Source organism: Eumetopias jubatus, unplaced genomic scaffold (genome assembly GCF_037043125.1).
Source record: "Eumetopias jubatus isolate StellerSeaLion01/CBP00866 unplaced genomic scaffold, mEumJub1_p1.0 scaffold_17, whole genome shotgun sequence".
Lineage (NCBI taxonomy): Eukaryota > Metazoa > Chordata > Mammalia > Carnivora > Otariidae > Eumetopias > Eumetopias jubatus.
Window position 1 is genome coordinate 58,907,670 of NW_028274823.1, and position 15,552 is coordinate 58,923,221.

The 15,552-nt window shown below is 42.7% G+C and overlaps 1 protein-coding gene across 1 annotated transcript in view; it reads right to left on the reverse strand.

Moving 5' to 3' along the window:
• Nucleotides 1-9,873, reverse strand: part of CCAR1 (cell division cycle and apoptosis regulator 1) — a 63,565-nt gene extending 53,692 nt beyond the window's left edge. Inside the window, exons 1-2 of the mRNA XM_028109673.2 lie at nucleotides 9,689-9,873; nucleotides 8,496-8,617 (exon numbers count right to left, since the gene is read on the reverse strand). Coding sequence (XP_027965474.1) covers nucleotides 8,496-8,568 — 73 coding nt within the window. The 5' untranslated portion in view covers nucleotides 8,569-8,617; nucleotides 9,689-9,873. The remainder of the gene's footprint in view (nucleotides 1-8,495; nucleotides 8,618-9,688) is intronic.
• Between the last annotated feature and the right edge of the window lie 5,679 nt (nucleotides 9,874-15,552).

The following is a 15,552-nucleotide window of genomic DNA, read 5'->3' on the forward strand; positions in this document are numbered from 1 at the left end:
AATATAATCTTTAAACACAAACTATAAACAAAATACTACTAACAGCCAACTGTTGAGTGGAAGCCTTACCAGCAACACGAACGGTTAACATATTTTGTATGTTATATGTATTACATAACATATTTTTTAAGTAGACTCCATGCCCAGCATGGGGCCCAACAAAGTGCTTGAAATCACGACCCTGAGATCAAGAGGCGACACTTAACCAACTGAGCCACCTAGGAGTTCCTATATACTGTACTCTTTCAATAAAATAAGCTAGACGGGCGCCTGGGTGGCTCAGTCGTTAAGCGTCTGCCTTCAGCTCAGGTCATGATCCCAGGGTCCTGGGATCGAGCCCCGCATCGGGCTCCCTGCTCCACGGGAAGCCTGCTTCTCCCTCTCCCACTCCCCCTGCTTGTGTTCCCTCTCTTGCTGTGTCTCTGTCAAATAAATAAGTAAAATCTTTAAAAATAAATAAATAAGCTAGAGAAAAGAAAATCATAAGGAAAATACATTTACAGGACAGTACTTATCCCCCCCGGAAAAAATCTGCATCAAAATGGACTCACACGATTCAAGCCCATGTTCTTCAAGGGTTCAAATGCTAGAAATTTATGGGAAGGAAATTTATATTCTACTAGTTGTGTCACACCACTAGCTAGTTAATTCAAATTTTGTGAAATCACTGTGGATGTTTTATATATCTGCAATATAGCTCTTTTTAAAATCACTCATATTTTAGACTTTACTCTCCATAAAGTATACTTCACTAATACTCCTTTTTTGTGGTTATCTGAGAAACTACTCTTGAGTATTTGTAAGTAGCATCTCCACTCTTGTGAATTATAATCAATATTCTGAAAGACAATTCTATAACCTGCATATTACAGAGGTATCAATCCCTGATTTAATCTTTCTCTCCACCTAAGTGGCCAAATACTTGTCAGCTGGAGATCCTTTCCAATTATCCACAATAGAACAGTCCGTCCATTTATCTATACCTAATTCAATTTGATTGCTGAAGGTCTTGTGACCCTTTGGAAAAAGATACGCTTATCACTGTGTATCAATACTTCCACAGACCGGGTGTCTGGGTGGCTCAGTTGGTTAAGCGACTGCCTTCGGCTCAGGTCATGATCCTGGAGTCCCGGGATCAAGTCCCACATCGGGCTCCCTGCTCGGCAGGGAGTCTGCTTCTCCCTCTGACCCTCCCCCCTCTCGTGCTCTCTCTCATTCTCTGTCTCTCTCTCAAATAAATAAAATCTTAAAAAAAAAAACTTCCACAGACCAACCTACGAAATGAGCCCTAGATGACCACAGGCTACCAGGTAAACAAGTAAACTTAAGGATTAAGTTTTCTTAAACCTTTAAAAACAAATGTAAATTTTATCATTTTTTAAAATGTACACTTGTGTTATGACACACTAGTAGTTTCTACTGAATACCAGTGAACACACCATTAAAACAGAATAGAGAAGCCTGTCCCTTTTCTGTTGTCCCTTAATTTTACCAAACTTACTGTTAAATTTAAAAATCCTATACCTTTAAACCATGGTGCTCTACCTTTACTAAGATGAGTCACCCTGAAATAATAAAGCTCAGAACCTCAAAGTTGCATGCTCAAGTTAGGATAGAGAGAAAAAAAAAGAAAAGATAGTTTGTTTTAGAGACTATTTGCTATTACCTAGCACACGCAGTGTTTAAACAGGGTTAAACCAATACCAGTAGCAATCCTTTCCTACCAAATGAGTTGTAAACATTCAAGTCCATTAAAGGATAACTAATAAAGTGAAGGATACATAGTGTATCAGCTATTATTTGTTTGAAAAAGACCATGAATTTTGGAATTTAGCAGTCTGAGCTTGTTTTCAAGTTCAAGAGATTATGGTTTTAGAAGATGATTAACTTGGCCAGAATGAAGAGGTAGGAAAAATGGGAGTCATATTTAAAACAACTATATTGGTATTAGCTTCAGTCACCTGTTGGAAAGCACATTGTAACTACAGTTTTAACTCCTAAAGTAGTTCATGTTTCTCTATGGCCAGAATGCAGTCATTTTACAAATAGTCAAAAGAAATAGATGAGAAAATAGGTGAAAATATGCTAAATCATTCCCCACATTTCAATATTACTATGGTTACATACAGAGACAAATGCAAATATTTGAGTCTAATCTACAAACTATTATAATTAATCTAAGAGTTAATGTTTCAATCAGTGGGGCACCTGGCTGGCTCAGGAGTGGAGCATGCAACTCTTCATCTTGGGTTCGTGAGTTTGAGTACATAAAATAATAATAAATTTTATTTATTTTTTATTTTTAAAAAAGATTTGGGCGCCTGGGTGGCTCATTTGGTTAAGCGACTGCCTTCGGCTCGGGTCATGATCCCGGAGTCCCGGGATGGAGTCCCGCATCGGGCTCCCTGCTCGGCGGGGAGTCTGCATCTCTCTCTGACCCTACCCCCTCTTCATGTGCTCTCTCTCTCATTCTCTCTCTCTCAAATAAATAAAATCTTAAAAAAAAATTAAAATAAAAAAAAGATTTTATTTATTCATTTTTTTTAAAGATCTTATTCATTTGAGAGAGAGAGAATGAGAGATAGAGAGCACGAGAGGGAAGAGGGTCAGAGGGAGAAGCAGACTCCCCGCCGAGCAGGGAGCCCGATGCGGGACTCGATCCCGGGACTCCGGGATCATGACCCGAGCCGAAGGCAGTCGCTTAACCAAATGAGCCACCGAGGCGCCCTTATTTATTCATTTGACAGAGAGGACAAGCAGGGGGAGTGGCAGGCAGAGGGAGAGGATGAAGCAGGCTCCCAACAGAGCAGGGGAAGCCCGATGTAGGACTCGATCACAGGACCACGGGATCATGACCTGAGCCAAAGGCAGTCGCTTAATCAACGGAGCGACCCAGGCGTCCCAAAAATAAAAATAAATTTTAAAAAATAGCTCATGGGGTGCCTCAGTGCCTGTCAGTTAAGTGTCCAACTCTTGATTTCGGCTCAGATCATGATCTCAGGGTCATGGGATCGAGCCCCAGGTTGGGCTCAATGCACAGCAAGGACTCTGCTTGTCTCTCTCCATCTGCTCACATGTGCACTCTCTCAAATAAATAAAAACTTTTATTTAGGGGCGCCTGGGTAGCTCAGTCGGTTAAGCAACTGCCTTCGGCTCAGGTCATGATCCTGGAGTCCCGGGATCGAGTCCCACATCCGGGCTCCCTGCTCAGCAGGGAGTCTGCTTCTCCCTCTGACCCTTCCCCCATCATGTCATGTGCTCGCTCGCTCTCTCTCTCATTCTTGCTCTCTCAAATAAGTAAGACTTAAAAGGAAGAAATAAAATATCCAATATTAAAAAAAAAACTTTTATTTATTTTTTAAAAGATTTTATCTGAGAAAGTGAGCCAGAGGGCGGGGGGGGGGGGGGCGTGGAGAGCACATGCTTGCACACATAAGCAGGGGGAGGAGCAAAGGAAAAGGGAGGAGCAGACTTCCCGAAAGGGAGCCCAACATGGGGCCCAATTCCAGGACCAGGAACCATGACCTGAGTCAAAGGCATATGACTAACTGACTTAACCCTCCAAGAACCCCATAAATATATATATAAAATCTAAAAGTTCTAGAAACAAATATGACTGTCACTGAATATACATCACAGCACTTCAGCTAGAAGATGGGAAAAAAGGAGAAATTTTAAGAACAATTATTTCAGTATAGGAGAAATGGTATGTAAGGCTGGAATGACAGAACATCATGAATACCATCCCAAGGAGTTTGAAATGAATTCTAAAATCCTTGAAGATATTTTTTGTAGACAAGTAAAAATAATGGAAGATACACTGAACCACAATTCTGATGTTCTAACATTAACTCTCCTGTGACCATCTGTAAAACCTAAACAAATTTCATCACTGTTCTGGGCCTCAAATTCCTTATCTGATAGAGAAAGTTGTTGAGACAGAATCTAGGTCAGATTTAGATAGAAATTAGGAGGGGCGCCTGGCTGGCTTAGTCGGAAGAGCATGTGACTCTTGATCTCAGGGTTATGAGTTTGAGTCCCTTGTAGGGAGGAGCCTACTTGGAGGAAAAAAAAAAGAAATTATGCTTTAGTAGTATCACATCTGACAGACATACTGGAGCTGAGAGAGAAAAAAGATGTAGCATATCCAGTATGTATGAGAAGAAAGCAAATAAAAGCAATTAGAACTAAATAACAGAAGGGCGCCTGTTTGGCTCAGTCAGTTAAGCATCTGCCTTCGGCTCAGGTCATGATCCTGGGATCCTGGAATTGAGCCCCTCAATGGGCTCCCTGCTCAGCGGGGAGTCTGCTTCTCCCGTTCCCTCAGCTCCTACGTGCTCGCTTGCTCGTTAATCTTAAAAAAAAAAAAAAAAAAAAAGAACTAAATAAAGGATAATAAAGAGTAACACTACCACGTGAGAGGTGGGAAAAAGAGCTTCCTGACTTAAGGATCTACGATAAGCACTATGGATTAAGTTTGGGAAAGACAAGGAAGGACCTGAAAGTTGGTGAGAGACTTTGGCATATGAGCTGTAAGCAAGAGAAAGCAGCTATGACAGTTATTCAAATGTGAAGTGCCTAGGACCTAAATGTAAAAGAGAGTATACCTGAGGCATTTTCAAAGGAGAAAAAAGTCAAGATTTGATATATGATTGAATTTGGGGGTTAAAGGAAAAGAAAACTAAAGATGATAGATGACACTCAGGAATTCAAAATTAATCAGAAACAATCCAAATACTGATCTTCAATTTTACATCAGATTTCAGCAATATACTGCTAGCATGCTTGCTTTTACTGAAGTTTTTAATATTACCTATTTTTTTAAGTTTACTTATTTAAGTACTCTCTACACCTAACATGGGGCTCAAACTCATGACTCTGAGATCCAGAGTCCCATGCTCTTCTAACTGAGCCAGCCAGGTGCCGCTTTATATTATTCTAAATCAGTCATCGGTGTGAATGCAGTGAAATTTTCTATCACTGTTAGCTGAGAACTTTCAAGGTTAGTACAAATGCAAAATATCCTTGCTAGAAAATGGAATAACGGGGCGCCTGGGTGGCTCAGTTGTTAAGTGTCTGCCTTCGGATCAGGTCATGATCCCAGTGTCCTGGGATCGAGCCCCGCATCAGGCTCCCTGCTCGCAGGAAGCCTGCTTCTCCCTCTCCCACTGCCCCTGCTTGTGTTCCTGCTCTCGTTCTGTCAAATAAATAAAATCTTTAAAAAAAAAAAAAAGAAAACGGAATAGCAAAAACTAAAAAAAAAAATGTTATGTTATATACAAAGAGAGTAGTAATTTTCATACTGCTCTCAAGAGAAAATGAGTCTGAAATATAGGAACAGAGATCAAAATATTTAATTCAAGTTGAATTACTAAGTTAACCTTTTTCTGTTCCATGATCATTTGACTTATGACAGTGGCTTCTGATACTAATATGTCTGGACTATTTTTTTTTTTTTAAAGATTTTATTTATTTGAGAGAGAGAGAGAGAGAGCACATGAGAGGGGGGAGGGTCAGAGGGAGAAGCAGACTCCCCGCTGAGCAGGGAGCCCGATGTGGGACTCGATCCCGGGACTCCAGGATCATGACCTGAGCCGAAGGCAGTCGCTCAACCAACTGAGCCACCCAGGCACCTGTTATGTCTGGACTATTTCAAAGGGTACATTTTTTTTTTTAATAGAGTAAAAAACTGGCACCTTCCCTATTGCCGATTAAGTCCTTATACGTCCTTTGCTGAAATTTTTTCTCAAATTATATTTGAAGCTGCCAGAACACTTGAGGCACTATAATTTACTAGAATGTTCTCCATTTAGGCGCGCCTAGCTGGCTCAACCAGTGGAGCATGTGACTCCTGATCTCCGGGTTGTGAGTTCAAGTCCCATGTTGGGTGTGGAGATTACTTAAAAGTTAAAAAAAATAAATAAAACAGTTCTCCATTTAGATGAGATGTAAATAAAACGTATTTTAATTGCCTCAGGATTGAAAATTTAACTTTTACAAAAATTTGTGTGGCTCTGAAAATCACTTATACTAAGATGAGATGATTAATCACAAGTAAGGCTTTAAGATGAAGGCAAGAAAAGAGCAAGCTTTCAGGAAGCAGCCTGAAATGTATCACCTGGAAAATAAACATTTTAATAAAAACAGTATCACTAGAGAGTTCCATTTAGAACCTACTCCAGGATTTTTACAGGAAAGCTAAGAGTAGAGAGATGCTATCAAAACACTAGGCCTACTTACTGAAGTCATGATGCATCAATAGTTTGATTTTGAAAAACTCTGATTAACAACAAGTCCTAAGACCCATAAATAATTTCCTACAGCAAAAATAAAAGCTGTTTACACAAATCCCATTATTTATATTTGGACTCTACTGCAAAATATGGAAAGGGAGGGCTATATTTACTACTGATTTTGTTTGAGAATTTATATGAACGTCTTCTTTGCTCAGTCTTAAAATAAAAACAAAAAAGTATAACATGAATTTAAGTAATTACAATATAAATTTTTTAAAAAAGATGTTATCTATTTATCTGAGAGAAAGACAGAGATAGTGAGAGAGAGCATGAGTGGGGAGGAGAGGGAGAAGCAGGCTCCCTGCTAAGCAGAGCGCCCTACACGGGCCTTGATTCCAGGACCACTGAGCCAAAGACAGAAGACAGTCGCCCAAGCAACTGACCTACCCAGGTGCCCCACAATACAAACGTTAAGAGCTACAGAAAATAGACTTCCACCTGAAGAGCTACTTAACTGGGAACAATACAGATATCAATTTAAAACAAATTATAGGGGCACCTGGGTGGCTCAGTCGGTTAAGCATTTGCCTTCGGCTCAAGTCATGATCCCACGGTCCTGGGATCAAGCCCCACATCAGGCTCCCTGCTCAGTGGGGAGCCTGCTTCTCCCTTTCCTCCTTGCTCCTGCTCTATCAAATAAATAAAATCCTTATAAAAATAAAACATCATTCATATTATGTTCCTGACCTTGTTTATAAATAAATAAAACAAATTATAAGTAGAAAAAGCAAGGTAAAACATGTTTAGTTTACCAAAATACAAGTCCATAGCACTTGCTTCTGGACACACGGTAATTGCTGATAATTCCCATTTCATCAAAACTAACTCAACACCAGAGTCCCCATTATTTAACATAAAGAAGTACCTGGATCTGGGCACCTGGGTGGCTCAGCTGGTTGAGCATCTGCCTTCGGCTCAGGTCATGATCCCCAGACCCTGGGATCAAGTCCCACATTGGGCTCCCTGCTCAGGGGAGTCTGCTTCGCCCTCTCCCTCTGCCCCACCCCCCATCATGCTCGTTAGCTCTCTCTCTCTAATAAATAAAATCTTAAAGAAAAAAAAGTACCTGGATCTGAATTAAATACATCTATAACTATTATTTCATAATCTCTTCAGTTGCCTGCAGAACTGATCATTTAACTCCCCCAAATGAAGAGTAACTAAAATAAAAACTCCAAAGTATCCATTTCTTTAAAGAGAAAGGTCCCCAACATAACAAAATAATCACATCCATCAAATTGTAGAAGACCCAAGTCAGATCGTAGTAACAGATCTCTGTAACTGACCTTGAATTACTAAAGTAGATATTTTAGGTAAAAGGCAGTACAGAACCAGTATTAGAGATGTCATAAATAAAAAGTATACTCAAATTAACAGAAAAAGCTGCAATTTTTCTGGGTACCCAAAGAAAGTGAAATTCATTCCGTAGGATCCTTGGGAAACTCATTTGAGATTCAAACCTTAAGTCAAATGAAAAAAAAAATTGGGGGCGCCTGGGCGGCTCAGTTGGTTAAGCGACTGCCTTCGGCCCGGGGCATGATCCTGGAGTCCCAGGATCGAGTCCCGCATAGGGCTCCCCTGCTCAGCGGGGAGTCTGCTTCTCCCTCTGACACTCCCCCCTCTCGTGTTCTCTCTCTCTCTCTCTCTCAAATAAATAAAATCTTTTAAAAAAAAATTCCTCCTAAGAAGCAAAGGGAAGAAGCTTACTGATTTTCAATGACATTATCTGTTGACCTTATTTTGCAAATGTAAATATCCTTTTGCTCTTTTATATCTTTTTCCTTTGCTTGATAAATTCTTTAGAATTGGGTTTTCCACTTTAAACTCCAACAACTGAAGACCAGTCATATATAATTTTTCATAATATATAAAATTTTAATATATTTATTCTTAAATATAGCATGTGCATACTTCACCTTAACATGCCAAATGAGATAACCTCTAATCAATGAGTGGCTGCTAACCTAATTAAATCAAAAGTTAATCAATTTAATGTTCGAAAATCTATACGTAATTATCCAAACTGCTGTGTAAAACAGATTTTTTGCTAGTTGATCCATGAATTTTTAAAAGCTTCACAAATAAAAGATACGTCATTTAGAAACAGTTTACAATATCACAGACAGCCTAATTCACGTAGTTATAACATGTCCTCCCCCCAACCCCCAAGTTTACAGTACATGTGTTCAGTGGCCTGACCTGGCTGAGATACCGCAGTGGCTGTAAACTGAGTAGCCCATGGCGGATTCTTCTGTCCTCCAAACTGAGCCATGATGAAAGAGGGAAAAAACCTTCACTTGTTTGTCTTCTACAGCAGCGATCTATTAAGAAAAAGAATCCACATTTTAAAGTTCAAACTATAAATGTCATAAAAGTATTACAGAAATGTTTGTCAAGGACATCTTCGTAGATCCTAGTATAAATAACAAGGTATATATGAACGTCCGATATGCAGCAAAACATTCTACATCAAGTAGCTCACCAAAAGCACCCAATTTCGACATATGACATTAGGGGCAGACTCACAAGAAAGGCACTTCTTTCCGTGACTACAAACTGTCACATTTAAACAGAAAACCATGTGCTGTTATCTACCCAAGTCTTAACAGTAAGTACACAGCTTCAGGTTCAAAGAAAATATAGAGCCTGCGTGTTTCTTTCGGCAATCAGTTGGGGACTGAAAGTGGTGGAACCAATAACGGAAACTGGGACGAGACACTGAATAAAGGTATTTAAGACTATCATTTAAATAACGAACATCTCCTTACTTTTTCGGGTTGGGAAGGGCCAACGGGCTCCTTTTCTCTGTCCCCCCCTCCCTCGAGGGGAGAGACGGTTGAAATAACGGATGCCCCCTAAAGAACCATCGCTAAGACCCCTCCCCCCAAAATCAAGCCAGAAAAGGCGAAGATCGCAGCCCGCGCACCCCCTCCTTCTCCGCGCGACTCGGAGCGGCCAGAGCTCTGCCATCCATCTTCCTCCAGCCCCAGCTCCTCGCGGGGCGCAGACCAGAGAAGGCAGAATCCTCCGTCTCACGAGACTGGGCGAAGTGCCAAGAGAGGACTATTGAAAGCCCTGGTCCCCTTATCCCCTAGGCCGGGCAGAGAGCCTCCATCCCCCAAAACCCGCGCCGCCACCAGCCACCCCCGACGCCCTGGGCCGGAGGCCGGGAAGCTAAAGCTCAGGGGCTCCAGAGTGACGGATGGCGCTCGGGAGTCCCTCCAGACCCGCCAAGCCGAGGCTGAGGGGCGCTGGGGGTACCAGAAGAATCGAGGCGGGGGGAGGAGGGTCGAAAAAACGAGGCGGTGGGGGAGGGGCTGCCGCGCGGGGCCTGCTCCGACCCGCACAAAAGGGACCATGTCCCTCCCGCCCCAGTCCCACGAGAGCCCCACCGTCGCCGGCCTACGGACGCCGTGCTACCAAAACGGTCGCCCCCGGCCCTTCCGCGGATTCGACAGGACGTTAGGACCCCGGCTCCGCCGCCCGCTGCTCCAACCGCGAGAACCAGACCTTCACCTGAATCGGGTCCCGGCTAACACCGAGGCCATTTCAAAACCCGTCAGCGTTACGCGCATGCGCCAACTTCCCCCTCTTCCTCCACGCCTCTCCCCTCCTCCGCATCTCTGCGAGGAACGGCGCTTACGGGTTTACGTTCTACGTGCGCGCTCCGCAGCTCGCCTTCAATACGCTCGCCGCTCTCACTAAGCAGCTAGAGCTAGAGCGCGCCTGAGAAGAGTTACCTGGGCTTCCTATAACAATGAGCCGCCTGTGTCTCTGCGCCAGCTCTGAAAAAAAGACTTTTCTAAGGGTGGGCAGGGAAGAATTGGCGGTCACGTGATCCGATCAGCCCGCCGCCATTTTGTGCTTTTTCAAGCCTTTTCTGTTTTTTCTAGTTCAAGTACTTGGAAGAATGTACCATTCTTGGTCCTGTACCATCATCCTAAGTTTTTTTTTTTAATTGAGATAAAATTCACTTACCACATAATTCACTGTTTTAAGTATTTTGTACAATTCAGTGACCTTTATTTTTTTTTTCCAATGGCCTTCAGTCATAAGGTTAGGCAACCATCACCACCTCAACCCTTAGAAGAAACCCCTACCCATTAAGCAGTCACTCCTTAATCCCTGCTCCCGCCATCCCTTTACAGCCACTAATCGGCTTTGTCTCTATGGATTTGAATGTCCTAGATACTTCATAGTAATAGAATTATATAATATATGGTCTTTTGTGTCTGGCTTCTGTGGTGTCTAAATGAGGTGTCTGGATCTGATCAGCCCCCAAATTTTTGGAGCGACCCCTTTGGGTGGAAGCCAGTGGCTCAGGTGGTGAAAGAATCAACCTGAGGCAGAACAAAGGAGATAAAAGTTGACTGAATACACCGCAAGGGAGCCGCCGGCAGGACAGTGGAGAGGGTATCTGCAAGGAGGCAGTGGGTGGAGGCTGTTTTTAAAGGGTGAAGAGGAATATGGCCACCTGCGGAATTCTCCCTTTTTTGGTCACGGTGACTAGTTGTTAAGTAGCCCGTTGGCCATTTAGGACCTATGGCTATTTTGAGGTGGGTCCGGGGATGGGCCCCTCTGTATTCAGTCAGGAGGTCATGTGGGCCTTTATATTCCATTGCTCAAGCCTGTTTGCCTGAAAGTGTCCTGTACAACTTCTTTAACTTAACTATTGTTTCCAAGGTTCATGAAGCAAGTATCAGAACTTCATTCCATTTTATGGCTAAAACTAATCCTTTAAATGGAGAAAACCAATTTATTTATCCATTTTTCCTAAGTTGATCACTTAGGTTGTCTTCACATAGGGATGTTATGAATGCTGCTGTGAATATTCACATACGGGTTTTTTTTTTGAACTTTTGTTTTCAGTTCTCTTAGGTATATGCACAGGAGTGGAATTCTGGGTCACATGACAGTTCCCTACTTAAATTTTGAAAAATTGCCAACCTTTTTTCACAGTGGCTACACTAATTTAATTACCACACGCAATTAAACCACATCCTCCTCAACTCTAACTTTCTTTTTACAAACAGTTGGACGCCTGGATGGCTCCGGTCATAATCCTGGGGTCCCGGGATCAAGTCCCGCATTGGATTCTTGCTCAGCAGGGAGCCAGCTTCTCCCTCGTTGTCTCTCTCCGACAAATAAATAAAATCTTTTTTTTTAATTTTATTTATTTATTCATGAGAGACAGAGAGAGAGAGAGAGAAGCAGAGGGAGAAGCAGGCTCCCAAGGAGCAGGGAGCCCGATGTGGGACTCGATCCCAGGACCCTGGGATCATGACCTGAGCTGAAGGCAGACGCTTAACCATCTGAGCCACCCAGGCGCCCGACAAATAAATAAAATCTTAAAAAAAATAAAAAGTTGTTATAGGAGCCCCTGGGTGGCTCAGTCCATTAAGTGTCCAACTCTTGGTTTTGCGTTAGATCACAGTCTCATAGGTGGAGAGATCAGGCCCCAAAAGGCTTCCTGCTCAGCCCGGAGTCTGCTTGAAATTCTCTCCCTCTGCCTTCTCCCCTCTCTTGCACATGCACATGTGCTCTCTCTCCCTCTCTCTAAAATAAATAAATCTTTTAAAATAAAAAAAGTTGTTGTTATACCTATCCCTGTTAGTGAACTGGATTTGATTAGTATCCCTAATGACTAACAAAGTTTCCTTTTCTGACCATTTGTATATCTTCCGAGCAGAAATGTCTATTCACGTCCTTTGGTTCCACCTCCCCGACCTTAGTGATTTTTTCCTGTGTGCAATAAAAAATATGTAACATAAAATTTATCATCGTAACCATTTGTAGAAGTGTAAAATACAGCAGCATTAAGTACATGTACAGTGTTGTGCAGCCATTACCTTTGCCCAATTTTATTTTTTTAAGTGTTTATTTGAGAGAGAGAGTAAACCAGCACAAGGAGGGAGACAGAGGGAGGAGCAGACTCCCCCGCTGAGCAGGGAGCTCAACTCTGGGCTAAATCCCAGGACCCCTGGATCATGACCTGACCCAAAGGCACATGCTTAACCGACTGAACCACCCAGGTGCCCCTACCTTTGCCAAATTTTAAATTTGGTTGTCTTTTTGACTGAGTCTAAAGAGCTCTAGATCTAGATACTAAATCTTTTTTTTTAAGATTTCATTTATTTGTCAGAGAAATTGAGAGAGTGAGCACATGCACACAAGCAGGGGCAGTGGCAGGCAGAGGGAGAGGGAGAAGCAGGTTCCCCGTTGAGCAAGGAGCCCGATGCAGGACTTGATCCCAGGATCCTGGGATCAAAACCTAAGCCAAAGGCAGATGCTGAACCAACTGAGCCACCCAGGCATCCCAACTACATACTAAATCTTTATCAGAGATATTATTTGCAGATATTTTCTCCCATTCTGTGGATGATCTTTCCACTTTATTAGTATTGTCATTTCATGTGCAAAACACTGCTGTTTTTTGAAGTTGAACTTACCTATTTTTTTCTTTTGTTATTTTTGTTTGGGACGAAAACTTTTCTGCTATGCTTTAAGATTATTCTTGCCGGGGTGCCTGGGTGGCTCAGTTGGTTAGGCGACTGCCTTTGGCTCAGGTCATGATCCTGGAGTCCCAGGATCGAGTCCTACATCGGGCTCCCTGCTTAGCGGGGAGCCTGCTTCTCCCTCTAACCCTCCCCCGTCTCATGTACTCTCTCTTTCTCTCTCTCTCTCATTCTCGCTCTCTCAAATACATAAATAAATCTTAAAAAAAAAGATTATTCTTGCTGATCTAAGAATTAACCTAAGATGAGACAGGGGTGTGTGGGTGGCTCAGTCGTTAAGCATCTGCCTTCGGCTCATGTCATGATCTCGAGGTCCTGGGATTGAGCCCCATGTCGGGCTCCCTGCTAGGCGGGAAGCCTGCTTTTCCCTCTCCCACTCCCCCTGCTTGTGTTCCCTCTCTCGCTCTGTCCCTCTCTATCAAATAAATAAAATCTTTAAAAAAAATAAAATCAGACAGATTAACGGAAGAAGAGTCAAATTTAATTTAATTACATACATGTGGGACATCCACATAAACATGAGAGATTCCTAAAATATCAACCAAAATGAGGTATATATGTCATTCTGGACTACGCAGAAGGAGGTAAGGGTCAAGGGCTTGAAAGGGAAGGAAGGTAATTCATAGGAAGAATAGAAAGAGTAAATATTTGGTAAATAAATGTTTGCTGGGCCATGCAGAAACAATGGGACATAGAGATCAAAAAGGACTTTTTAGGTTCCTCCCTGTCCAACGTACCTAGTTCATATTAAACTATAGTTATCTATGGGGGTGCCTGGCTGGCTTAATCGGTGGAGCATGCACCACTTGATCTTGGGGTCATGAATTCAAGCCCCACATTTGGCATAGAGATAACTAAAGAAAATAATAGGGGAGCCTGGGTGGCTCAGTCAGTTGCATCTGTCTTCTGCTCAGGTCATGATCCCAGGGTCCTGGGATTGAGCCCCACATCGGGCTCCTTGCTTCAGAGGGGACTCTGCTTCTCCCTCTGCACATCCTCTGCTGGTGCTCACACACTCTCTCAAATATAATCTTAAAAAAAAAAGTAAATTAATAATAATAGTAAAAGGGACACCTGGTTGGCTGAGTTGGTAGATCATGAGACCCTTGATCTCAAGGTTGTAGCCCCACATGAGGTATAGAGATTAGTTAAAATAAATTCTTTAAAAAATAATAATAATGTGGGGTGCCTGGGTAGCCCAGTCGTTAAGTGTCTGCCTTCGGCTCAGGTCATAATCCCAGGGTCCTGGGATCAAGCCCAGTATCGGGCTCCCTGCTCCACAGGAAGCCTGCTTCTCCCTTTCCCACTCCCCCTGCTTGTGTTGCCTCTCTCACTGTCTCTCTTTCTGTCAAAAAATAAATAAAATCTTTAAAAAAAATAATAATGTCGCTATCTATGGTGATACCTCCCTTCCTGGAACAGGTCCTCTATCTAAATTCTTTTAGGCAGTTGAAGGGAGGCAAAAAAAGAAAAACTCCTTGAGTCTTATGTTTCTTAAAAATAATCAGCCTAGGGGCACCTTGATGGTGTGGTCAGTAAGTGTCCAGCTCTCGGTTTCAGCTCAGGTTGTGATCTCAGGGTCATAGGATGAAGCCCTCTGTCTGGCTCTTGCTCAGTGGAGAGTCAGATTGAGAGTCTCTCTCTATATATATTATTATTTTTTTAAGATTTTTAAAAAAATTTTTTATTTATTTGTCAGAGAGAAAGAGCACAAGCAGGGGGAGTGGCAGGCAGAGGGAGAAGCAGGTTCCCCACTGAGCAAGGAACCCAATGTGGGACTCTATCTCAGGACCCTGGGATCATGACCTGAGCCCACGGCAGACTCTTAACTGACTGAGCTGCCCAAGCATCCTATCTCTCTCTCTTACTAAATAAATAAATAAAACTTAAAAAAATAATAATCAGCCTAGAATAACCCATATGCCAAAGAGACACATTTGGGGTGGCAAATTTTGCTCCCATACACTGACGGTTTTGGTGTCATACCTAAGAATCAATTGCCAAATGCAAGGTCATGATGATTTACCCTATGTTTCATTTTAAACTTTTATAGTTTTGGTTTTACATTGAGGTGATTGATTATTATTATTATTTTTTTTTTAAGTAATCTCTATACCCAACTTGGGACTTGAACTCATGACCCTGAGATCAAAAGTCACATGCTCGGGGCACCTGGGTGGCTCAGTCAAGTGTCTGCCTTCAGCTGAGGTCATGATCCCAGGGTCCTGGAATCGAGGCCTGCATCGGGCTCCCTGCTTGGCAAGAAGCCTGCTTCTCCCTCTCCCACTCCCCCTCCTGTGTTCCCTCTCTCGCTATGTCTCTCTGTCAAATAAATAAATAAAATCTTTAAAAAAAAAAGTCACATGCTCTACGCATTGAGCCAGCCCGATAGCCCTGATTTTTTTTTTTAGAGGGTGGGGGGAGGGGCAAAGGGAGAGGAAGAGAGAGAATCTTAAGCAGGCTCCACACCCAGCACAGAACCTAATGCATGGCTCCATTTCAGAACCCTGAGATCATGATCTAAGCCCAAATTAAGAGTCAGATGTTTTGGGGCGCCTGGGTGGCTCAGTTGGCTAAGCAACTACCTTCAGCTCAAGTCATGATCCCAGGGTCCTGGGGATCGATCCCTGTATAGGGCTCCTTGCTCAGCGGGGAACCTGCTTCTCCCTCTCCCTCTGTCTGCTGTTCTGCCTGCTTGTGCTTTCTCTCTGTCAAATAAATAAATAAATAAATCTTAAAAA